Raw genomic sequence first — 24,062 nt, forward strand, 5'->3', positions numbered from 1 at the left:
CAGGGGTGGGAGTGGTTGTCTGACTACCAGGAGGTGCCTGCGGGGCCTGGAAGACTCCTTCTCTTCTCCTAGGGAAGGATGGGCCAGAGCAAAATGGCACATTTGGGTTTTTCTGATTGGGAGAAGTGGAATTTTTTTGGCTAGAATTTTCAACTAATCCATATGGCCTCAAATGTCAGATTAGGGCCGATGCTAATGCAAAGATATATAGCACATTGTGGTTATTGAACTTTAATGTTAGAAAGGGAATTATTAAGATATCCATAGAAAAGGAGGGGTGGGAATCAGGCCAACCTTGAATTTCACAGCAGAATTTAATGCCAGGAGATGGACCAGTGACCACAGAATTTGAAGGCAACAGCGTGACCCAGTGTTAGTTCAGTCGGCCTGCTTTTCATTTGCTTTGAATGGCAGTGGATAGATCCTGGGAAACACGCACCCAGGGAATACTGCACCTATGTATGTCTTAGGAAAAAAATATGTATTTCAAACAAATGTGTATGTGCATATAAAGTTTTCCTTATTACAGTCACAATTCATTTTTTTTTTTTCTGAAGCTGGAAATGGGGAGAGAGAGTCAGACAGACTCCCGCATGCGCCCGACTGGGATCCACCTGGCACGCCCACCAGGGGCCACGCTCTGCCCACCAGGGGGCGATGCTCTGCCCCTCCGGGGCGTCGCTCTGCCGAAACCAGAGCCACTCTAGCGCCTGGGGCAGAGGCCAAGGAGCCATCCCCAGCGCCCGGGCCATCTTTGCTCCAATGGAGCCTTGGCTGCGGAGGGGAAGAGAAAGACAGAGAGGAAGGGGGGGGTGGGGTGGAGAAGCAAATGGGCATTTCTCCTATGTGCCCTGGCCGGGAATCAAACCCTGGTCCCCCACACGCCAGGCCGACGCTCTACCGCTGAGCCAACCGGCCAGGGCCACAATTCATATTATTTTTAGGAAGTTGTAATACATATAAAGAAAAATGGGTAGCCATTCCTGAGAGTAAAGTGAAACTGATGGACAATTTCTGTCTTTAGTTCACCTGGGTGTTTTATTTGGATTGTGTCCAGCTGCACATTATGAAAACGCAATTCCACTGGCTTAAACACACAGTTGCTCCTCCCTCAGAGCAGAGTCTGGGGCCTGTAGACAAGACAGGGCTGGAGCAGTGGTTAGTGGCACCCTGGGGGACCCAAGCTCCTTTCTAGTGTTATTCTGCCATTCTTAAGCATGTGGCTTTTGTCTTGGTCACATAATGGCTGTTGTTCCTCGGGGCATCACATCTAAGGGTAAGAGGAAGAAAAATTAGTGGAAGGATTTTATAAAACTTGAGGCAGGGTTGCTCTCCCTGGGGAGAGCACTTTTGCCTGCTACACCTATGGCTAGAACTTTAAGGGAAGCTGGGAAGTGGAATGTTTTTAGCTGGGCGCATTCTTCCCCAAACAGATTTGGAGTTCTGTTAGGAAGAAGCATAGGACTGGATACCGGGTATCATGTAGCAAATAGTGAAAAATAGTAGATAAGAGAAAAGAGAAAGAGGAAAAAGATAGGAAGGAAGAGTGAGAGGGAGGCAGTGAAAGGAGGACTAGCAGACCAAAGATGGGAGGAATGCGGCCATGGGGGAGGGAGGCTCGGCCTGAGAGGGGCACATGTATGGTCAGAAGTAGGAAGTTGTGGGAAACCTGCCCCTTCCCTGAGGGAAGGTGGGGTTCTGTCGTTGACCTCTCTGTGCTTCACTGGTGACATTTCCTTTGCAGAAGGAGTAAGCAAGAGCTTCCTGCATCCCACGTGATCTTTCTATTGATTCTCTTCTAGGGAGACCACTGTAATTTTAGCCACGACATCGAGCTACCAAAGAAGCGAGAACTGTGCAAGTTTTACATCACTGGATTTTGTGCCAGAGCTGAGAACTGCCCCTATATGCATGATATCCTTTGGTGCCCACATCTGATCTGATTGAGGGGACAGAACTCTCCTTGTTGGTAATAACAGCTGACCTCTAGTGCGCTCGCTCCCTCCCTGCTAGCGCTGTGTCAAGAGCTTTCTGTGCGTCTGCATCTCATTTAACCTTCCCATCTGTCCTGTGATGGGCCTGCTGTTCTCATTCTGCAGATAAGTAAACTGAGGCACACATATGTTCTATTTACATATATTCTTGAGACTGGCCTCTACCATTGCCTGTTACCGTTCTGAAACTTTTCCATCTGGCTCTGTAACTTCGGGCACATCGTTGAACTTCCCTAATCCTGTTGAGTGATGATTCGAGGACACAGCCCCAAGGCCAGCATGTTGAGGCGGGAAGCACTCTGGAGCTGGAGTCTTGAGAACTGGGGTGTCATCTTGAGTCTGCTGCCAGCCCACTGTGCAACCCTGAGCAAGTCACTTCACCTCTTTGGGCTTTATTTTCCTCATCTCCAAAACACAGGGGGTTGGATTTTGCCCTCGGGTGGGTTCCATGAGATAAAGTATTTGCCTTAATTTGCCATGAACGTGATTTTCCATGTAAGTTATACCACACAACTGGGAACTGCATCAATGGTGATGACTGCATGTTCTCCCACGACCCTCTGACTGAGGAGACAAGAGAGCTCTTGGATAAGGTAATGTCTGGGGGTAGCATCACCACAGCTGATGAGAACAGGAGCTGTGCTTTCTATTGACTTGGCTTTGTAGCCCGTCTGGCTGGCCTCTGTGCAGGACGAGAATTCCCAGCTGCACTGATCTGGAGTTGGGCCATTTAAGAAGAAATGGGGCCTGTGATCTTGCTTACAGGGAGAGTTGACGTTGTCACACATGTATCTTACCTCCAGCCAGCACAGTTTTCATTGGGGCGGCTACATGAGAGGAGTGTTACTTGGTGTGTCTCCAAACATATCTTGTGATTTCCTGGTTCTCCTCTAAAGCAAATCCGTGGTACACGGAGAAGAGACTTGGGATGGTGTTATATTTTGATGGAAGTGTCAAATGTTTCCTCCCAAGTTTTAAGGATTCTATTAAGCAGTAAAAAAGCACAGGAAAGCCTGACTAGGCGGTGGCGCAGTGGATAGAGCGTCAGACTGAGATGCAGAGGACCCAGGTTCGAGACCCCGAGGTCGCCAGCTTGAGTGCGAGCTCATCTGGTTTGAGCAAAAAGCCCACCAGTTTGAACCTAAGGTCGCTGGGTCCAACAGGGGTTACTTGGTCTGCTGAAGGCCCGTGGTCAAGGCACATATGAGAAAGCAATCAATGAACAACTAAGGTGTTGCATCGTGCAATGAAAAAGTAATGATTGATGCTTCTCATCTGCCTCCGTTCCTGTCTGTCTGTCCCTGTCTATCCCTCTCTCTGACTCACTCTCTGTCTCTGTAAAAAATAAATAAATTAAAAAATTCAGAAGCTGCCTGACAGGTGGTGGTGCAGTGGATAGAGCGTCGGACTGGGATGCGGAGGACCCAGGTTCAAGACCCCGAGGCCAGCTTGAACTCGGGCTCATCTGGCTTGAGCAAAAAAACCAAAAAAGCTCACCAGCTTGGGCCCAAGGTCGCTGGCTCGAGCAAGGGGTTACTCGGTCTGCTGAAGGCCAGCGGTCAAGGCACGTATGAGAAAGTAATCAATGAACAACTAAGGTGTCTCAACGAAAAACTGATGATTGATGCTTCTAATCTCCATTCCTGTCTGTCTGTCCCTATCTGTCCCTCTCTCTGTCCCTGTTAAAAAAAAAAGGCACAGGAAAATATGAGAATCAATCAGTGATCAACTAAAGTGAAACGACTATGAATTGATGCTTCTTATCCCTCTCCTTTCCTGTCTCTCTCTCTCTCAAAAAAAAAAAAAAAAGTACAGGGAAATCAGAGGTTCAGGGCTGGTGGGAGACTTCTTCCCTCGGGTGAGGTGTCAGGATTTTCTGACTCACCAGGTGGCATTTGAAACTCATCCTAGTATCTGTTCTCCCTGAGAAGTTATTAGGACTCTGGGAACCCCAAGGTCCTCCTGTCCTTGTTTTCCTGCTGCATATAAGGGGATGAGAGAGAGAATGTACCCCTTCAAATAAAGGCTTTCCTGCTGCCTTTTTTTTTTTTTTTTTTTTTTTTCTTTTCATTTTTCTGAAGCTGGAAACAGGGAGAGACAGACAGACTCCCGCATGCGCCCGACCGGGATCCACCCGGCACGCCCACCAGGGGCGAAGCTCTGCCCACCAGGGGGCGATGCTCTGCCCATCCTGGGCGTTGCCATGTTGCGACCAGAGCCACTCTAGCGCCTGGGGCAGAGGCCACAGAGCCATCCCCAGCACCCGGGCCATCTTTGCTCCAATGGAGCCTTGGCTGCGGGAGGGGAAGAGAGAGACAGAGAGGAAAGCGCGGCGGAGGGGTGGAGAAGCAAATGGGCGCTTCTCCTGTGTGCCCTGGCCGGGAATCGAACCCGGGTCCTCCGCACGCTAGGCCGACGCTCTACCGCTGAGCCAACCGGCCAGGGCTCCTGCTGCCTTTTTTAAATAATGGAAAGGATCTCCTGACTTAGGGTGGCGCAGTGGATAACGTGTCTACCTGGAATGCTGAGGTCGCTGGTTCGAAACCCTGGGCTTGCCTGGTAAGGCACATAAGGGAGTTGATGCTTCCTGTTCTTCCCCTTCCCCTTTCTCTCTTTCTCTCTCTCTCTCTCTCTCTCTCTAAAATAAGTAAATTTTAAAAAATGATAAAATTTTAAGAATAGAAAGGATCCAGTTCATCAGCCAGTGTGAAGAATCCATCTATGGGTGACTGCCATGTTTAAATGGCTGCTGGTGCTGTCTGAGGGGTTGAGGGGAAGCCCTACACAGGCAAAGCAAGAGAACACCTGCCTGCCTGACCAGGCCGTGGCACAGTGGGTAGTGTCAACTTGGGATGTTGAGGAACCCTGGTTTGAAACCCTGAGGTGGTTGGCTTGAGTGTGGGCTTACCCAGCTTGAGTGTAGGGTTGCTGGCTTGGGCGTGGGATCATAGACATGACCCCATGGTCACTGGCTTGAAGCCCAAAGTCACTGGTTTGAGCAAGGGGTCACTGGCTCAGCTGGAGTCCCCTGGTTAAGGCACATATGAGAAAGCAATCAATGAATGACTATAGCGGTGCAACTATGAGTTAATGCTTCTCAGCTCTCTTCCTTCCTGTGTTTGTCCCCCACTCCCTTTCTCAAAAAAAAAAAAAACAAAAAAAAACAAATAGAGAAAGAACATCCTCATTGGCAGAGGAATGGGAAAAATTGGAAAAAAGTTATTATTTGGCCAGGTCCTTTGTGGAGCCTAATATCCTAGGACTAAGTTTTTTTTTGTCTTTCTCTTCAGTAGACATTAGAGTGTGAGTTTTTTCACATGGTAAGTATTGCAAAAAGTCAGGGTGACTTCCATTCCTCATTTGAAGAGCTGAGCAATATCTGACTGAGGCCTGCCCCCTGCTGGAAGTTCAGAGTTTGCGTCTAGACCAGTACTATCCAACAGCAAACTGTTGGAACAAAAAATAATTTTTTTACACTATCTACCTAGTAGTTCTACAGCACAATTTAAAAACGTTTTTTTTTCCCTTTGATTTGAGAGTGAGAGAGAGGGAAACATCAGCTCATTCTACTTAGTTGTTCCATTAGTTGTGCACTCATTCATTGCTTTTCACATAAGCCCTGACTGGGGAACGAACCTGTGACTTGGCTATGTTGGGAGAATGCTCTATTCACTGAGCCACCAGCCAGAGCCAAAACAGATCAATTTAATTTTAACAATGTATCTTATTTAGCCTAATATATTCATATTGAAAATATCATTTTAGCCCTGACCTGTGGTGGCGCAGTGGATAAAGCGTCGACCTGGAACGCTGAGGTCGCTGGTTCGAAACCCTGCACTTGTCTGGTCAAGGCACATATGGGAGTTGATGCTTCCTGCCCCTCCCCCCTTTCTCTCTCTCTCTCTCTCTCTCTCTCTCTCTCTCACTCTCTCTCCTCTCTAAAATGAATAAATAATTAAAAAAAAGAAAATCTCATTTTAGCAAATAATAAATGATGGAAAAAAGGTAAGATATTTGGGGGGGTACTATGTCTTCAGAATTGTGACTATTGAGTGCTTGAAATCACATTTCAAGCACTCAATAGTCACACAAGGCCTGTGACCACCATATTGGACAGCATAGCTCTAGACCCCCTGTGAAAACCTAGAGCAAACAAGGTAGTACATTTCAGCTTCTTCCCACAAACATTTTGAAACCATTGGTATCATCCCCTGTATAAGGTCAAGTTTCAGTGGGTTGAGCAAGGGGTCACTGGCTCAGCTGGAAACCATAGGGATGGAAAGTATCTGTAAATCAGGGCACACATGAGAAGTGCCCATCTGCTTCTCCACCCCTCCCCCTCTCCTTCCTCTCTGTCTCTCTCTTCCCCTCCCGCAGCCAAGGCTCCATTGAAGCAATCAAAGGGAAAAAATGTGTAGAACCTAGAAAAACTATTCTAGAATCACATTTGTATGGTCAGAAAGTTAGACTTACAATATGCCTTTAGGACGGGCCTAGACTAACCCTGATGAAGGCATCTGGTCAGCCATTTTCTTCTCTCCCAATGGAGTTGCAGCTAGTCCACCAGGGCTGGGGCCTGGTGTCCGAGCTGTGATGTCCCTTATGACTGGGCCTTAGCCACCCTGTCCTGAAATGTCTGTGCTCTTGACTTCTTGCTTTATTTTCCTACTTCTCAGTGACACTTCTGTCTCTCCAGGCACTTACTTTCAACCGTCCATTCTAGGTTTGGAAACATGCCTGCCTTTGGGGTTGGTGATGTATTTTATGGGAAAGCAATTGGCAAGAAAAACAAAAAATTCCCTCTACCAGATTCATCTGTTAAATAGTATTTTGCCCTATTTGCTCTATCACTTGTTCTCATTTTAGTTTATATTTGTGTGTGATATATTTTTCTCTTGAACTACTTGAAAGTAAGTTGTATATATTATGGTTCTCAAGTCTACCCTGCAGTCCTTCGGTTACACGTCCGTGTGCTATGGTCAGGTTTGTTGAGGTATAGTTTATATCTAGTAAAAATGCCACTGCTCAGTGTATAGTTCCATGAGTTTTGACAAACAGAAAGTCATGTAGCCACCTTGAAATTCAGACAAGAGGGAATTCATTCCATCACCCCAAACTCCTCTGTGCCCCCTTATGGGCCACACCTCCTCAGCTCTTGAGCTCTTGAAACCACTGGTATGTTTTCCATCCCTATGGTTGGCCTTTTTAAGAGTATCGCATAAGTACATTTATATGGTATGTAAGTTTTAGATATAGGTGCGTTTACACAGCCTTTGAATCTGGCTTTTTTCACTTGGCATCATGCATTTGAGATTTATTCGTGTCATCAAGAGCATAGTAGTAGTTCATTACTGTTTGTTGCTGAGGGATATGCAATTGTATGGATGATTTAAGTTTTTTTCCCAGCCATTAATTGAAGAACATTTGGGTTGTTTCCAGTTTGGGGTAATCACTTTAAAAAAAAATTATTTTGGCCCTGGCTGGTTGGCTCAGTGGTAGAGCATCAGCCTGGCGTGCAGGAGTCCCGGGTTCAATTCCCAGTCAGGGCACACATGAGAAGTGCCCATCTGCTTCTCCACCCCTCCCCCTCTCCTTCCTCTCTGTCTCTCTCTTCCCCTCCCGCAGCCAAGGCTCCATTGAAGCAAAGTTGCCCAGGTGCTGGGGATGGCTCCATGGCCTCTGCCTCAGGCGCTAGAATGGCTCTGGTCGCAACAGAGCGATGCCCCAGATGGGCAGAGCATCGCCCCCTGGTGGGCATGCCGGGTGGATCCCGGTCAGGTGCATGCGGGAGTCTGTCTGACTGCCTCCCGTTTCCAACTTGGGGGGGGGGGAATATATATATATATTTTTTTTTTTAAAGAAAGCCCACTGAAACTTCAGGACTTCACATTTGTAAATCTGGTATACTTTCTGCTTGAATGGACTCTTAGATTTCCTTATTTTTATTTATTTAATTAATTTTAGAGGAAGAGGAAGGAAGAGGGAGAGAGACAGGAACATCAGTCTGTTCCTTTATGTGCCCTGACCAGGGATCGAACCTCTGCACATCAGAATAACACTAGCCAACTGAGCTATCCAGCCAGGGCAAAAACTTAAAATTTTTTTTTAATTGTATTTATTAATTTTAGAGGAGAGAGAGAGAGAAAGGGGTTAGGGGAGCAGGAAGTATCAACTCGTAGTAATTGTTTTTCTTGTGTACCTTGACCGGGCAAGCCCAGGGTTTTGAACTGGCAACCTCAGTATTTCAGGTCGACGCTTTAGCTACTGCACCACCACAGATCGGGCTAAGCTTAAAATTTTTAACCAGCTGACCTGAGCTTGCTTCTCTGGCCTGATGGACCTTGGCCCACATGCCTTTGTGTGTCTGCAGATATGCCTATCCTTGTCTGTTGAGATTACTTTTGACTTTCGGAACCGCCTGGGATCACTCGGAATCAGTCCTGGTAGGAGCGGTGTGGGGCCTGGTAAGGCCCTGTTTGTCTCATCGGTTGAGAGGGTGCTGGGAGCCCTAGTTCTTACTGACAGGCCCCTCTCCAGTGTCTGTGAGGAAAGGCTATGCGGCTGGTTTGGGTCAGCTTTTCTGGTGGGAATGTTATTGCACTTATGCTTCACACATGACACGTGGTGTATGTGTCAGTGTCCTGGGCGCTCTCGAGACCCTGCATGGGAGCCAGTGAGTGGGTCCAGCAGGGAGCTGGGCTGCCTGAGAGGAGTCCTCATCAGGACATTGTGGGGTCTGAACTAGGAGTGGAGAAGCCACTGGGATGGGAGGAGGTGTTCTCCAGCCAGCCAGCAGGCTGTGTGTGAGGGAGGATGGAAGCCCAACTGCAGGGCAGGGGGGAAGCTGAGTGTGCAGGTGCAGGGTGAGTGCTTAGGAGCGTCACCGCCCTCACACTGATCTGCTGGTGAGAGCTTCAGTTTGTTTGTTCACTGTGCATCTGTTAAGGGCTCTTTGTGCAGAGCACTGTGCTTAGTGCTGGAGAGTGGCAGGCAGAAGACCACAGCCTCCATGCCCGGAGCTGACGGTGTGATAGAGAAGGGGATTGGCTGGTGTTTGTATGTGCTGAGCAGTACAGAGAAGCGCAGCTTGTTCACCATGGGCACATTTGGGAGGCTCACAGGAGGCTGGTGTCAGGAGAGGAGAGGAGAGAAGGAAAGATGGGCATCGCCTGGGGGTGGGGGGTGGGGGCAGGTGACGTGGCAAGAAGGGAATGAATGAGGCATTCTGGTGGGAGCTAGGGAAGCAAAGAGAGTGTGGCACATTCAGGAAAGAGATTGTGGTCAACTTTGCTCCTGTTTAGTAAAGTATAACCTTTTTAAGTTTTGCCTTTCACCGAGGGCATTGAATTGCTACTGGAAGGATCTCTGTGACAGGAGGTTGCTCCGCCAGTGTGTGGGGAAAGATGGAGAGACTACACAGGAGACTGGAGCAGGGTGCTAGACGGAGAGAGTGAAAAGGCCGAGGGTCAGATGAGCAGATGGACCACTTAGGAGGGCCGGTGACAGCTCCAGGCCAGTGTTGGGGTGCAGGGATATAGAAGGGAGGAGTCGGATGGTGCCCAGATCCTGGCTAGGGTGGGGAGGCAGACCTTGTGTATGAGGTATGACCACATGGAGATGGTACCTACCTCTCAGATTAGAGAGCAGCAGTAACCACAGGGCTTGGGGCCAGGGCAGGAGGCGATGTGCAGGCAGGTGTGACCCACCTGAGAGAAACACCAAGCAGTAGTCGGTCAAAGCCTTAACTCCTTTATGCCTGTGCACTACCTCCCCCACTGCTCCCATTGTGTTTGTTGTCCTTGCTCATTACCCATCAGACGTGGCAGATTCTAGGCACTGGGAAACACAGTGACACGATCCAGTCATCAGGCAGGAGCAGGGCAGCAGAGAGGATGTGCAGGGAGCCCTGAGGCTCTCCAGCAGGCTGACATTTAGGGAAGGCTCACTGAAGAGGACACTGCGCCAGCCCCTGGGTGAGTGGCAGGCAGGAAATAAAGAGGGAGGGAGGCACGTGCCAGGCAAGGGTCACAGTATAAGCAGCAGTTGCACACTCAGTAGAGGAACCAAAGGGGCCAACGCATCAGGAGGGAGGGAAAGAGTTAGAAGTTAGAACAGGGGGTCACGAAGCAGACAGGACCCCCCAACCCCCACTGGGAGACTCCATGGTTCTGGGCTCTCCCCAGCGTGGCTAGTCTTGGGCAGTGTTTGCGCACTGCAGTGGGCACATGTTAAAATGTGATTCAGGTTCAGCAGATCCCTCTGTGCTGCTGATTCCCACACAGGCCACACCTTCAGTAGCAGGACTTGAAGGGGCAAATGTTTTCTATTGCTTAGCTTCCCAAGTTTTCCGTCCCCCTCAAAGTCAAATGTTTCTTGGACCCTGATACCATTGCTGATCATAAGAAGGGAGAATAGCCAAGAACTGCCTGACACTTGCCAGGAGGGTCTGCCTCTGCTACCCGTATCCCCACCATCCCTGGGTAGGTATACATTAGGGACTCAGTGCCCAGGGTGTTTAGTGGGGGCTGTTCATGTGTGTAGCCTCTGCCTGGCATGTGTCAAAATTCAGATGCCCAGAAGGAAAGGGGGTCATGTCCAGCAGAAAGCACATCATTTGTGGAGTTTAGGTACAGGGAGCCCCTCTTAGCAGTCAGGAATGCTAGGAGCCCTCCCGAAATCCAGGTTCACAGACACCAAAGGCCAATATTTGCAGGTCCTTCCAAGGAGAGCTGTCAGGCTTGCCATGTTTTTTCTGCACAGGATCCTAACTGGTTAGATACTCTGCTCAAATCCAGACTTTGCAACCTGTCTACCCTGTATCAGGCCCTGGGGGTACCTCAGAGCATAAAACACTCCTGCCCTCATGGAGTTATCCGTCTTTGGGTGAGCTAGGAATAAACAAGGTCACAACCAAACTTAGTTTTGCAGAGCTTGGGCAGTGCTTTGAAGGGAGCGAGTGGTGTTCCAGTAGTGAATGCAGGAGACCAGGACAGTCGTCACTCTGTTGACCTTTAGCCCTTTGAGTGGTGAGTTTTTTTCATGCTCACTGACCCCCAGGAGTGAGGTGTTTTTTGGTTTTTTTTAATGAGTTTTATTTTTTTTTATTTTTTGTATTTTTCTGAAGCTGGAAACGGCGAGAGACAGTCAGACAGACTCCCGCATGCGCCCGACCGGGATCCACCCGGCATGCCCACCAGGGGGCGACGCTCTGCCCCTCCGTGGCGTCGCTCTGTCGCGACCAGAGCCACTCTAGCGCCTGGGGCAGAGGCCAAGGAGCCATCCCCAGCGCTGGGCCATCTTTGCTCCAATGGAGCCTTGGCTGCGGGAGGGGAAGAGAGAGACAGAGAGGAAGGGGGGGTGGAGAAGCAAATGGGTGCTTCTATGTGCCCTGGCTGGGAATCGAACCCGGGTCCCCTGCATGCCAGGCCAACGCTCTACCGCTGAGCCAACCAGCCAGGGCTTTAATGAGTTTTAGTTCCAGGGTTTTTTTGTTTTGTTTTTAATTTTTTTTTTTACTTATTTATTCATTTTAGAGAGGAGAGAGAGAGAGAAGGGGCAAGAAGCATCAACTCCCATATGTGCCCTGACCAGGCAAGCCTAGGGTTTCGAACCCGTGACCTCAGTGTTCTAGGCTGACACTTTACTGCGCCACCATAGGCCAGGCTCAGTTCCAGTTTTATTAACTTAAAATCATGTTTGTTTGATAACCAATTTATGGAAACAAAAAGAACATACATTTGCCTTTATTAATGTTGCCTTACACATTTTTAAAATAAAAATTTTTGTACAATCATACTCTGTATGGTCAGAAGGCACAAGGACGTAAATCAGCGGTTCTCAACCTGTGGGTTGCGACCCCGGCAGGGGTCAAACGACCAAAACACAGGGGTCGCCTAAAGCCATCGGAGAACCGCTGGTGTAAATGGACGTTTGTACTACTCAAAGGGTTAAAGAGATTCCCTCCATGCGGGACATGGAGCCACACAGGAATAGAGGGAAAAACAAGTGCTGGGAGAAGCCTGGTCCAGGCTGGGCCCTGCAGGGGAGAGCTTGGCTGTTGGCAGACTGGCATGGGGCTGGGTGCTTAGGGCCCAGGAGTCTGGGGCTCCGTGGAAGGAAGTAAAGGTGCCAGGATGCCGTGCAGCCCTGCTGTCAGGCCCTACGGGTCACGGTGAGGAGTTGGGGTTGGACGGCAGGTGCAGTGAGAGGCCCTGACAGTCCAAACAGGATTGTAAGTGCATATTAGCTGCCACAATAGAGGACAAATGCTACAGTGTGGGTGGACTTTGAAAATGTGCCGAGTGCAAGGAGCCAGAAACAAAGGATCCCATGTTGTAGGATTCCATTTCTGTAAAACGTCCACAATCGGGAAATCTCTAGAGACAGAAAGCAGATTAGAAGTTGCCAGGGACTGGAGGGAGAGGGAATGGGGAGTGACAGCTTATGGGTAAAGAGCTTCTTTTGGGTGATGGAAAGTTCTAGAACTAGACAGGTGGTGGTTGGACAACTTTATGAATGTACTTAGTGCCACTGAATTGTGCACTTTAAAACGGTGAAATCATACATTTTATGTTACGTGTATTTTGCTGCAGGACAGGTGTGGCTCTCCCTGCCCCACTGGTTACAGAGGACGCAGCAGTGGTGTGGGGAGATTTTTGTGCCAAAAAAGCTTCATGGTCATTGGCCTTGTGCTGTAAGGGCTTCACTCAGGGTCCTTGTGATTTAGAGTTTTCCTCAGTAAATCTAGCTCTCCACACTGGAGGGGTCCACTTGGCCTGACGCCCACCTTGTCCTGACTGTCATTCCCTTTCATCCTTTCCAACCGCAGATGTTGGCAGATGACGCAGAAGCGGGCGCGGAGGATGAGAAGGAAGTTGAGGAACTGAAGAAGCAGGGCATCAACCCCCTGCCCAAACCGCCCCCTGGTGTGGGCCTCCTGCCCACCCCACCTCGGCCCCCTGGCCCGCCTGCGCCGACCTCTCCAAACGGCAGGCCTATGCCCGGCGGCCCCCCACCACCACCACCACCTCCGCCCCCGCCCCCTGGACCTCCGCAGATGCCCATGCCAGTGCACGAGCCACTGTCTCCACAGCAGCTGCAGCAGCAGCAGGACATGTACAACAAGAAGATCCCCTCCCTGTTTGAGATCGTGGTCCGGCCCACAGGGCAGCTGGCTGAGAAGCTGGGTGTGAGGTGAGTGCCAGCACCTGTCGTTGAGAGCCTGGGCAGGGCAGGCACTGCCTCTCTCAAGAACTGTTGGAGGCCTAGTCTAGAGCCCTGCATTACTCCCCACGTGGAGGCCTCCACATCTTCCCAGGGTTGTGAACCTCACCCTTCCTCTGCAGCCCCTCTCACAGGCACCATTTCCTCCTTCTCCTAGGTTCCCTGGACCTGGAGGACCTCCAGGGCCTATGGGCCCTGGGCCCAATATGGGACCCCCAGGGCCAATGGGAGGTCCGATGCATCCTGACATGCACCCGGACATGCACCCCGACATGCACCCGGACATGCACCCGGACATGCACCCCGATATGCCGATGGGCCCTGGCATGAACCCTGGCCCGCCCATGGGACCTGGCGGCCCCCCAATGATGCCCTATGGTCCTGGAGACTCCCCACATTCTGGAATGATGCCCCCCATCCCACCAGCTCAGAACTTCTATGAAAACTTTTACCAGCAGCAGGAGGGCATGGAGATGGAGCCAGGACTCATGGGGGATGCAGGTACGCAGGGCTCGGGTGGAGCCAGGCGGGAGCCCGCTGGGGCCGCTGGGTTCACACAGAGAAACATAGTTGGGCACGGTTTCTCCTCTCCCAGTCTTTGAAAGCATGAATCCAACTCCATCTCTGTCCCATAAGTGGGTGAATGTTTTTCATGACGGAGTCACTACCCGTATTGAGGCCAAAAGGAATATTATGATTATTATCACTGTAACTAACTGCTTACACATTTTGCTTGCTGTTCCTGGAATTGGGAGTGTGGGAACTTAGAGGGCTAGTTGTGGAATGGTGTTGGGCTAAGAGGCTGAAGAGACCTCGCCAAAGCAGCCAGATGGTTCTTGGCTTGGGGCTGCCGGTGTGTCAGCCTTGTGATTCTGCTTGTTCTGTCCCCACATCTGACCATCTTCCTTCCTCCTCTCCTTCCTTTCTTATTACAATAAGAATTTGTATTGGTAACAGGGACACTGTGGCCATAGGAGGTAGTGTGCAGCTTTCAGAAAGGTATGGGGTGTGCTCCTTGCTGCCCAGTGCCCGGCCTTCTCCTGCCCTGGGGTCAGAGCCTGTGAAGCAGCCCCAGTCCTTGCCATAGCTGCATTTGAGTGGAGGGAAGCAGGCAGAAAGTGTATAAATAAGTACCAGCGCTCATTTCAGCCTCGGTCATTGCTGGAAGGGACAGGCGCTGCGGGAGAGTGGCGGGGCAGAAGGGCTGCGCGCGGTGGGGTCCGTGGGCAGAGGCCTCTCAGACACATGACTGGGAGTGAGTTGGGACATGAAGGGGAGGAAGAAGCCATGGGATGCAACTGAGGCAGGAGGCACAGCAGCAGGCAGGGCCCTGACTGGTCAGCTTCTTTGAGAAAAGCAAAGGCAGAGGATGCCTTTGAAAGTGAGGACAAGAGAGAGAAGTCCCAGTGCAGGGACTGCGACACCATGCAAGGTGACCTCATTGGGAGACCGACAGGGTATCAGCAGAGGAATGAGGGCGGTGAGTGGTAGAGGTGGGAGCGGAATCGTGGAATAGTCTTGGGCACAGGGGAGTGGGGTGGCAGGCGGGAGGTAGTGGGAGAAGCAGGCCTTGACTTCTCAGTTTGGAGACGGTGCCATGGGGCTAGCGTGGCTCCTCATGTGCATTACAAGGTGGGCAGGCGTGAATGGGGTGCTGGGCTTGGGGCACAATCTCTGAGGGTACTGATGCCAGCCCTGACCTGGGAGACCCGCTGGAAGGAGTCGAGTTTACGTGGGGGCAACACTTCTGCTTGGGCCACGTTAAGTATGAGATACCCATTTGACAGCCATGCGGACATGTTGAATGGTATTGCAGACAAGCAGGCTGGAAGCAGAGCGTCTTTGGTGTTCAGGTGGTGTTTGAAGCCATGAGAAGGTGTTTGGTGTGAGGAACAGAGGCTTTAGAAAGAAGAGTGATGTGTTCTCAAGTGAGAAAAATAGGCTGCTTGAGGGGGTGATGTGGTTCTGCACTGTTGCCTCCCATTTTTAAAAATGTATATAAAATGTGCATGGCGAAAAGTCTGGGCGCAGAAGGAGGGCGAGTCTGTGAGGCTGTCACCAGTGCTTAGCCCTGGAGTGATTCGCTCCCATCAGGAACTCTGCCCTTTTAGAGGGTGCCATTCAGTGGCTTTTAGTGTCCAACAGGTCCTCAAATAATGTTTTGTTTAACGTTGTGCTGTTATAATGTTACTGAGGCGTTCTAGAACTTAGTTCTTGTTTGTATTAGGTAAAGTTGGTTTCATCATATTTTGCTTAAAGACACAGAACCTATCCACAACATTGAGGCTTGCCGTATTCACAAGTGAACAATCATTGAGTGAGTCACTTGTATGACAAGTTCAGTGCAGGAGAACTGGGACTGCTCACTGAGTGTCCCCAGCCCCAACCAGGCTGTGGCATAGATCAGGCTTGCTCATCAGGTTCATGTTTAAAGGTCAGTGGCTGGAAGAAGGTGACCTTTCCCTTTTTGCCTGTATGTGAAATATTTACCCATTTAATCATTTTATTCCTATATGTTTAATTTAAATTACAGAGGCACTGTCTTGGTAGGATTGGCCATATTTCAACTGCTCACTAGCCTCATGAGGATAGTGGCGGATATATGGCACATTTTATCATTGCAGAACATTGTACAGGGGGCAGTGTTAACTAGACATTCTTCATCTCTGAGAGGGACACGGACACACACACACACACACACACACGGTCTCCAGCTATGTTGTCCCCCCACCCCCAGCCTTGCTGTGTCCCCTCCTTATAAGCAGCAGTTCATGAACAGCCACAGAGTTCAGAAACCCACAAAGTGAGGAGGAGGGGGGTCACCCATGAGTTTCTGGGTTGACATGTGGCCATAGCAACATGTTGGTGTATTTTCTTCTTTACTAGTCTCGTTCCCAGTGGTTAAGCTCTTGTTATGACCTCACAGTGTGACACTGTTTTTCTTTATTGATTATTACAAACCATAAAACTAGTGCTCATGGCAATAGTTAAAATAGGTTAGAGCATATGGAGTAAAAAGTGAAAAGATCTCTCTCCTGAATCTCATTCCCAAAGAGACTGTTTTCTGTCTGTCTTTCCAAAGCCTTCCCTTTGCATTTTATAAACATCTGTATGACGTTTCGTCCTGTTTTCACGTCATGAGCATTTGCCCCTGTCACTAAACCTCACTGTGAACCCCGTTCTCATCCTGGCTGCATCCTAGGTTGGCTGCTCCGTTCCCCGCTGTTGGGCTTTCTGTGGGGACCCTCCTGGGAGGGTAGGAAGGGACAGGCTGCACATCCTCACCCATCGCCATTGCCATCAGGGTTGGTTCTAGTTGAGGGCACGGGGGGGGGGGTTGGAGCTGACATCTCGAGGCCCTTCCCGACACGACCCCTCGGTTCTTCCCTGCCACAGAGGACTACGGGCACTACGAAGAGCTGCCAGGGGAGCCTGGGGGGCCCCTCTTCCCCGAGCACCCTCTGGAGCCCGACAGCTTCTCTGAGGGAGGGCCCCCAGGCCGGCCGAAGCCGGGCACCGGTGTCCCCGACTTCCTGCCCTCAGCCCAGAGGGCCCTGTACCTGAGGATCCAGCAGAAGCAGCAGGAGGAGGAGGAGAGAGCGAGGAGGCTGGCTGAGAGCAGCAAGCAGGACCGGGAGAATGAGGAAGGCATGTGTCCTCCCCGGGGCAGGGGCTTTCCCTGACGGCCTGCCCCCAGGCCACCGTGCAGGGGAGAGGTGGGAGACACCTAGATTGGATTTTGTCCCAGAAAGGAGCCTGTGGTCACGGAGGACCCCTCCCTGCCTTGGGCTGTGAGGTCAGATTGGGGCTGCTGCATGTCCCTGAGAAAGTTGAGTGTCAGGGCTGTGTCTTGGGGGTCGGGAGAGACCCTGATCCCATCAAAGAGGGAAGAGGGCTGGTCCCTGGAGGAGATGGCCGCCAGCTCAGTTTACCCCTGTGCCCCTATAGAGGAGGGTGTAGGGGGTCGCTCAGTCCCCCTTGCCCCCGACCTGTTCTCAGAAAGCCAGCTGATGAGAGCTAGTTGATGACATAACCAGTAATGATCACAGTCACACGTTGCTGTTGAGGGCCATGGGGCTGCTCAGTGACCTGGACAAGTTGTGTTTAGAACCTGAAGCCAGAGGCCATGGGTGGCCATAACAGCCTGGGAGTGAGTGGGGACAGTGGGATGAGGGCGCACCCCCTCCCCTGGTGGGTCTAGTTTTATCTGCTTAAGAAGTTGGACTTGGGCTAATTTCTGTGTCTGCCCACCTGGCCTCGCCTCTTAGCCGGTGACTGCCCTTCCCTGGGACGTGGTAATGTTTCAGGGGCTTAGGGACTAGTGTCTGTAAGCCCCAAGCACAGTGAGAGCGGAGTCAGTGGTAGCTGCTCACAGACTGCCGCGTGAGGCCTGAGCCCGCCCAGGGGGTGAGGAGGTGGGGGCAGATCCCAGGCTGGTGGTGTGAGCTCAGCCCCAGCTCTGCCCCTGTTGCAGGGCACCGTTCAGGCCTCCACTTTCTCATCTGTCAGATGAGCCCGACAGTGACGCTCCCCTGAGTGGCTGTGAGGATTGATAAGTCAGAGCATTCAGAACAGTGCTGGCACATGGGGAAGTGCCCAGATGTTAGCCAGGGGCCTGCTGGGGCAGAGCTTTGCTGGCCTGAGCTCCCTGGCTCTTCGTGGCAGGGGAAGAGGGTTCTTAAGAGAGGAGAAACTGAGATTCTGAGAGGTAAGAGGAGTAGAGGAGTCATTCGCTAGTGGCTGCTATGGGGTCCAATAGAGTTGGTGGCAGATGTGATGGTCACTCATTCCTTCCCTGCTCCTCTGCTCTTTCTTAGGTGACACTGGAAACTGGTACTCAAGTGACGAGGATGAGGGTGGGAGCAGCGTCACCTCCATTCTGAAGACCCTGAGGCAGCAGACGTCCAGCCGACCCCCGGCATCCATCGGGGAGCTGAGCAGCAGTGGGCTGGGGGATCCCCGCCTCCAGAAGGGCCACCCCACAGGAGGCCGGCTGGCTGACCCCCGCCTCAGCCGGGACCCCAGACTCACCCGCCACGCTGAGGCTTCCAGCGGGGCAAGCTCAGGTGACACGGGGCCCTCTGACCCTCGGCTCGCTCGCTCCTTGCCGGCCCCCAAGCCCGAAGGCAGCCTTCATTCCAGCCCCGCTGGCCCCAGCAGCTCCAAGGGGTCTGGCCCACCCCCTGCCGAAGAGGAAGAAGGGGAGCGAGCCCTGCGGGAGAAGGCTGTGAACATCCCCCTAGACCTCCTCCCTGGGCACCTGCTGCGGGACCCACGGTCACAGCTGCAGCAGTTCAGCCACATCAAGAAGGATGTGACCCTGAGCAAGCCGAGCTTCGCCCGCACTGTGCTTTGGAACCCCGAGGACCTGATCCCCCTGCCCATCCCCAAGCAGGACATTGTGCCCCCTGTTCCCGCAGCCCTGCAGTCTATGCCTACCCTGGACCCCAGGCTGCATCGGGCCGCCACGGCAGGGCCCCCCAACCCCCGACAGCGCTCTGGCACCTCTACGGACCCCGGCTCTTCCAGCTCCAACCTGCCTGACTTTGAGCTCCTCTCTCGTATCCTCAAGACTGTCAATGCCACAGGCCCCTCTGCTGCCCCTGGCACTAGCGACAAGCCCAGTGACCCCCGGGTGCGGAAGGCCCCCTCCGACCCTCGGCTGCAGAAAACAGCAGACTCCGCCGCCTCCTCCCGCACTGCCAAGCCTGGCTCTGCCGAAGCACCCTCTTCAGCTGCCAGCTCCAGTGGGGAGTCCTCGCCCCCAGCCACCGCCCCCTACGACCCCCGAGTGCTGGCGGCCGGTGGGCTGGGCCAGGGCAGCGGGAGCGGGCAGAGCAGCGTGCTGAGTGGCATTAGCCTGTACGACCCCAGGACTCCCAACGCGGGCGGTAAAGCGGCAGAGCCCGCTGTGGAAATGGCTGCCCCGCCTAAGGTCCCCGAGGGCAATGGCAAAAGCTTGGCTGCCAAGGCCAAGGAGCCCCCATTTGTCCGCAAGTCTGCCCTGGAACAGCCTGAAGCCGGGAAGTCCGGTGCGGATGGGAGCTCGGCCACGGCCACGGCCACGGACAGATACAACAGCTACAACCGGCCTCGGCCCAAGGCGGCTGCAGCCCCGGCCCCTGCCACGGGTGCCCCGCCACCAGAGGGCACCCCGCCCCAGCCCGGCGTGCACAACTTGCCAGTGCCCACCCTCTTTGGGACCGTGAAACAGGCGCCTAAGACGGGCTCCGGAAGCCCGTTTGCTGGCAACAGCCCAGCCCGCGAGGGCGAGCAGGACGCAGGGTCACTGAAAGATGTTTTTAAAGGCTTTGACCCCACCGCGTCCCCCTTTTGCCAGTAGTGTTAAGCTGGAGTCCAGCGCTCCCTGTACTCCACCTTTCCCAGGGCGACATTTAAGTGCAGCAACCAGAGTTGGGAACTTGGGGGGAGGGGCGGTCTGGGTGTTCCTTCTTTATTTTTATTTTTTTTCTTTTGCGCTCTCTCTCTTCCTCCCCTCCCCCTTCCCTCCCCCTCTTCTCTTGCTCTCTCAATTAGTACTTTCTTTTTAAAGCATATAAATTGTATATAACCATCTTCAGTTCTGGTCAGTGCTGCCAGACTCCGAGCTCCCACCTGGAAAACCGCCGTGTGCGTGTAAACAGTAGCAAGTCTCCAGCTGGTGCTGCCTGGCCAGCCCGATTTTCAGGGACCCCTTGAAGGCTTCAGTTCTGGTGGGTTTTCTGGGTACAGCTGGGCCCCTCCTCCTACCCCCCCAGAAGGAAGGGAACATGGTAGGCGTTGAGGAGGCTCAGAGTCTTGCTCACTCGTGCTGCGTGTGGAGGCGAGATGGAGCCAAGACTGGCAGGACCTGCTTCAGGGGCTGGTGGGAGTGAGGCAGTGTCTGTCCCAGAGGGAAGCACCCCCCTGGGAGCTGTCCGGGCTGGAAGGAAGGAAGCCCTTTCTGCCACCGTTTCATCTGGATTTGCACAGTCCTGCCCTCACCCTCCACCCTTCGTCCAGAGTTCCCCCTGACCCTGCACCCCTGGCCCTCATCAGAAGACTCCAGGGTGAGAGATGGACCCCATGCTGTTCCCGGGAGGTGGCCTCAGCGGACCCCCTGTTTTCCGTCAGTATTAGCTCCTGTCCTGTCATGGCCGGGCCCTTCTCCCCTCACGCCAGGGGCTGTCCTGGTGGTCCTCAGAAGCCAGTATGCCGGCCCTGACGACTGGGGACAGCTCAAGGATCCGTGGCATGGCCACCCCACCAGGCTCCCAGCAGGCGAGTCCTGGCTGGTTCTTGGCAGTGTTCCTGCTCTGCTCTCCGCCCCTCCTCATACCACACCTTTAGGGCCTGTGGTCTCAGTGTTTGCTTTTCTTGTAAGTGACAGGTGTATGGGTTCAGAGGCATGCCAGGGGTTGGCTTTGTGAGCACTTCCATACGGGGCCTGAGGGAAGGGCTGGGGAGTAGCCATAGCAGGCTGGGGGCTGCTGGGCCCTCTGTAGGAGAGGGATCAGGACTCCCCTGCAGGTGACAGTGTGACCCCAAGAGCCTGTGTCCTGTGCTCCTCCACTGGCTGAGCCGGGAAGGGAGCAGAGACATCTGCACCAGCACCTTGGCCAAGGTCCAGACCTGTCCAGAGGGCTCCAGAGGTGGCCCACCCTGTGGACATGGCCTCCGTGGGGAGACTGGGCGAGACCCGTGTCCCTGGGGCCCCTCCCACCTATGTGTCAGTCCTCACCTAAGCCCACTGCCTCAGCTGCCTCCCTTCAGGCCCTGTCTCCCTTGCTAATAAAGAGAAAACCTGGCGACCCAGCTAAAGGCTCCCTTCTCAGCTCCTCAGCGAGGCTGCTATACCAGACTCCTCTCCCCAGAAAAAAGTTGAGTTTGGGGCCAGAAGAAAGGGCAGGACAGGCAGCCGCACAAGCTCAGTGCGCCGTGATCAGGTTGGTTTGGTCTTTGTGTTTTTGTTTTTTTAAACAGTGACATTTTTCTTCAGCCACCAGTGTTGGCCTTGAGCAGAGGGCTGCAGCCCTTGGTGTTTGTACAATAAGTAAGAACACAGTGTGGCCGTGGGGTTTTTTCCTCCTTTGAGAATTTTTTTTTGTAAAAGCAAATTAAATACTTTTTTTAAAACAAATTTGTGGATGATATAGAAGCTGAAGTCCTCTGGGATATTCAGCCTAAGAACCTCATGGAACTATGAATTCACTCAGAATTTTCATTTGCCATCAGGCAGAGCTTTTAAAGAAAAAATTGTTCTCTAACCAGGATTGTAACAAAAGTGTAAATACTTATTTCAGAGTTGAAAGTTGATGGTGCAAATATGTATATAATGTACTGTATTTTTACAATGATTGTCGCATGCCTCTATTCCACCCCCTTTTTGTACTCTTATCTGTCTTCCAGAAATGTCATCTGCCCTTTCTCCCATGGTCTCTTAATCCAGTAATTGTATTACTGCCATTAAAGGATGCAGTTATTTTAAAAAGCTGTGGATCTTGTGTCTCTCCTGCTCTGGCCATCTGTGCCCTGAGACTAACAAGGGTGGGAGATGGCCCTGAGGGGGCTGGAGGGTGAAACTTGCATCTGTTTTCTCAGTGGCCAGCCCCAGGATGAAGATGACACTATGGGAATGGTGCCTTCAAACAGCCGGAGTTCCTTCATCCCTTGGTTTCCGAGCTCCCGCTTTGGGCCAGTCTCAGCAGACAGGCACTGTTCTCCCTGCACACTGCTCACAGGACAGATGGGGTGGCTTCCAGGGATGAGAAGAAAATGGCACCCTAAGGACGAGGGACTAAATGTTTGTGTCCCCACAAAGTCAACACAGTGAAACCTTTCCTCCAGTGCGATGGTATTAGGAAGTGATTAGGTCTGGAGGGTAGAGCCCTCATGGAATTAGAACCCTTATAAAAGGGACCCCTACAGAGCTGTCTCCTCTGTCCTTGGTCCAGTCCGCCACTTGAGAAGGCAGCTAGAATATGGCCATCTGTAATTGGGAAGCGGCTCTCACTAGGCCAAATCTGCCAGCGCCTTGACTTTGAACTTCTAGTCTCCAGGACTGTGACATTTTGTTCTAACAGCCCAAGCTGACTGAGACACCACCCACGTGTTAACCAGGGTCTTATCTGAGGAAGCCACTTGGCGAGCATGTGATGGGTGAGCAGGACTGAGCTGTATCTCTTGTGGACTTACTGTGGCTTCTGCGTTTCAATGGACCTCTGTTAGTCGACTGCTGTATAAATTATGCAAACTTAGTGGCTTAAAACAAATTTGTTGTGTGACATGGGTCTCACTGGCAAAAAAACACAACTGTTGCCAGGGCTGCATTCTTTTCTGGAAGAACAGTGAGACCGGTTTCCTTGCCCTTTTCAGGTTCTAGAGGCCACCTTCCTTCCTAGGCTAGTGGCCCTCTTCCTCTGTCCTTAAAGCCAGCCAAGTCACGTGGCTCTGACCCTCCATCGTCACATCTCTGACCACAGCTGGAAAGGCTCTCTGCTTTTAAAGACCACTATGAAGCCTGACCTGTGGTGGCGCAGTGGATAAAGCATCGACCTGGAACGCTGAGGTCGCAGGTTTGAAGCCCTGCACTTGTCTGGTCAAGGCACATATGGGAGTTGATGATTCCTGCTCCTCCCCCTTTCTCTCTCTTTCTCTCTCACTCTCCTCTCTAAAATGAATAAATAAATAAAAAAAAATTTTTTAAATAAAGACCACTGTGATTAGATTGGGTAATCTAGGACAATCTCCTATCTCAAGATCCTTCATCACATCCACAAAGTCCCTCTAACTATGTAAGTAACATATTCATGGGGTCTGGGAATTAGAACATGGACGTCTTTGGGGGACCATTCTGCTCCCTAATTGGGATTCCCAAATATTTGTCAAAGAAGAGTTCTCCTTGTGTTTATATTGGTGGCTGGTCTAAGCAGGTAAGCTGTAGGTTTTTGTCAAAATTCAGAGCACCATCTTGGAATTTCTTCTAATCGATCCATATTGAGTAAGAATGATTTCACCTGTAACTCAAAACTCCAACTCAACAGCCAGGAGTCCATCCTCTGAGGTAAGAATGCCCACAGGGCAGCTTCAGAGTTGGTAAAGTCTCAGTGAACTCCAAGATATGGGCCATCTTTCCATACCGCTGGTCTGGGCATACCGGCAACGCCCCTCGTGACTGGAACAGGGCAGAAGAATCTTCAGCGTTCACCTCCTTTACCCAGTGAGGTGCAGAGGCAGGAATGGAACTGGTCTCCTGCATCTCTGTGAGCAAGTAAACACTTCCTGGACTTCCCACTGTCTTTAGTAAATTAACTTTCTGTTTGAATTAGCAACGAGAACACTATGTACAGATGGGAAGAGTGTGGACTGCTCAAAAAACAATTGAATATACAAGTCTGGGTTGAAATCCAGCTTCCATTAAACTCAGCAAGTCCTATGCCCTCACACAGGCTGTATCTGCCAGGCAGGGCCCTGCCGCTCCCATTGCTCAGGAGTACAGGAAAAGGTGGGGAGAAGGTACTGTGAGCAGGGGAACGACCCAAACGGCCACGAACTGATGAATGGATAAATAAAATGTGATCTGTCCATACAATGGGAAGTCAGTCATAAGATGAAGTGCTGATCCTCGCTACAATGTAGATAAACCTTGAAAACATTATGCTGAGAGAAAGAAGACATAAAGCTGTATAGTTTATGATTCCATTTTCCTATGAAATATCCAGAATCAGCAAATCCACAGAGATGGAAAGTGAGAGAGGTTGCCAGGGGCTGCAGGAGGGGGTAAGGAATGAGAAATGACTACTAATGGAATGGAGTTTCTTTGGGGACAAAATGTTCTGGAGGTAGATTGTGATAATGGTTGCACAG

General features: G+C 51.8%; 1 protein-coding gene across 5 annotated transcripts in view; it reads left to right on the top strand.

Moving 5' to 3' along the window:
* The window catches only part of ZC3H4 (zinc finger CCCH-type containing 4), a 51,019-nt gene extending 29,332 nt beyond the window's left edge, over positions 1–21,687 (top strand). For 4 of the 5 annotated variants that reach the window (XM_066271714.1, XM_066271715.1, XM_066271716.1 and 1 more), the window contains 6 exons: positions 1,803–1,914; positions 2,478–2,587; positions 12,823–13,187; positions 13,375–13,718; positions 16,614–16,865; positions 18,035–21,687. In XM_066271714.1, coding sequence (XP_066127811.1) covers positions 1,803–1,914; positions 2,478–2,587; positions 12,823–13,187; positions 13,375–13,718; positions 16,614–16,865; positions 18,035–19,560 — 2,709 coding nt within the window. In that variant the 3' untranslated portion in view covers positions 19,561–21,687. The remainder of the gene's footprint in view (positions 1–1,802; positions 1,915–2,477; positions 2,588–12,822; positions 13,188–13,374; positions 13,719–16,613; positions 16,866–18,034) is intronic. The other variant, XM_066271718.1, reaches the window with a different exon arrangement.
* Positions 21,688–24,062: the final 2,375 nt, after the last annotated feature.

The sequence above is a fragment of the Saccopteryx bilineata genome, chromosome 3 (genome assembly GCF_036850765.1).
Source record: "Saccopteryx bilineata isolate mSacBil1 chromosome 3, mSacBil1_pri_phased_curated, whole genome shotgun sequence".
Lineage (NCBI taxonomy): Eukaryota > Metazoa > Chordata > Mammalia > Chiroptera > Emballonuridae > Saccopteryx > Saccopteryx bilineata.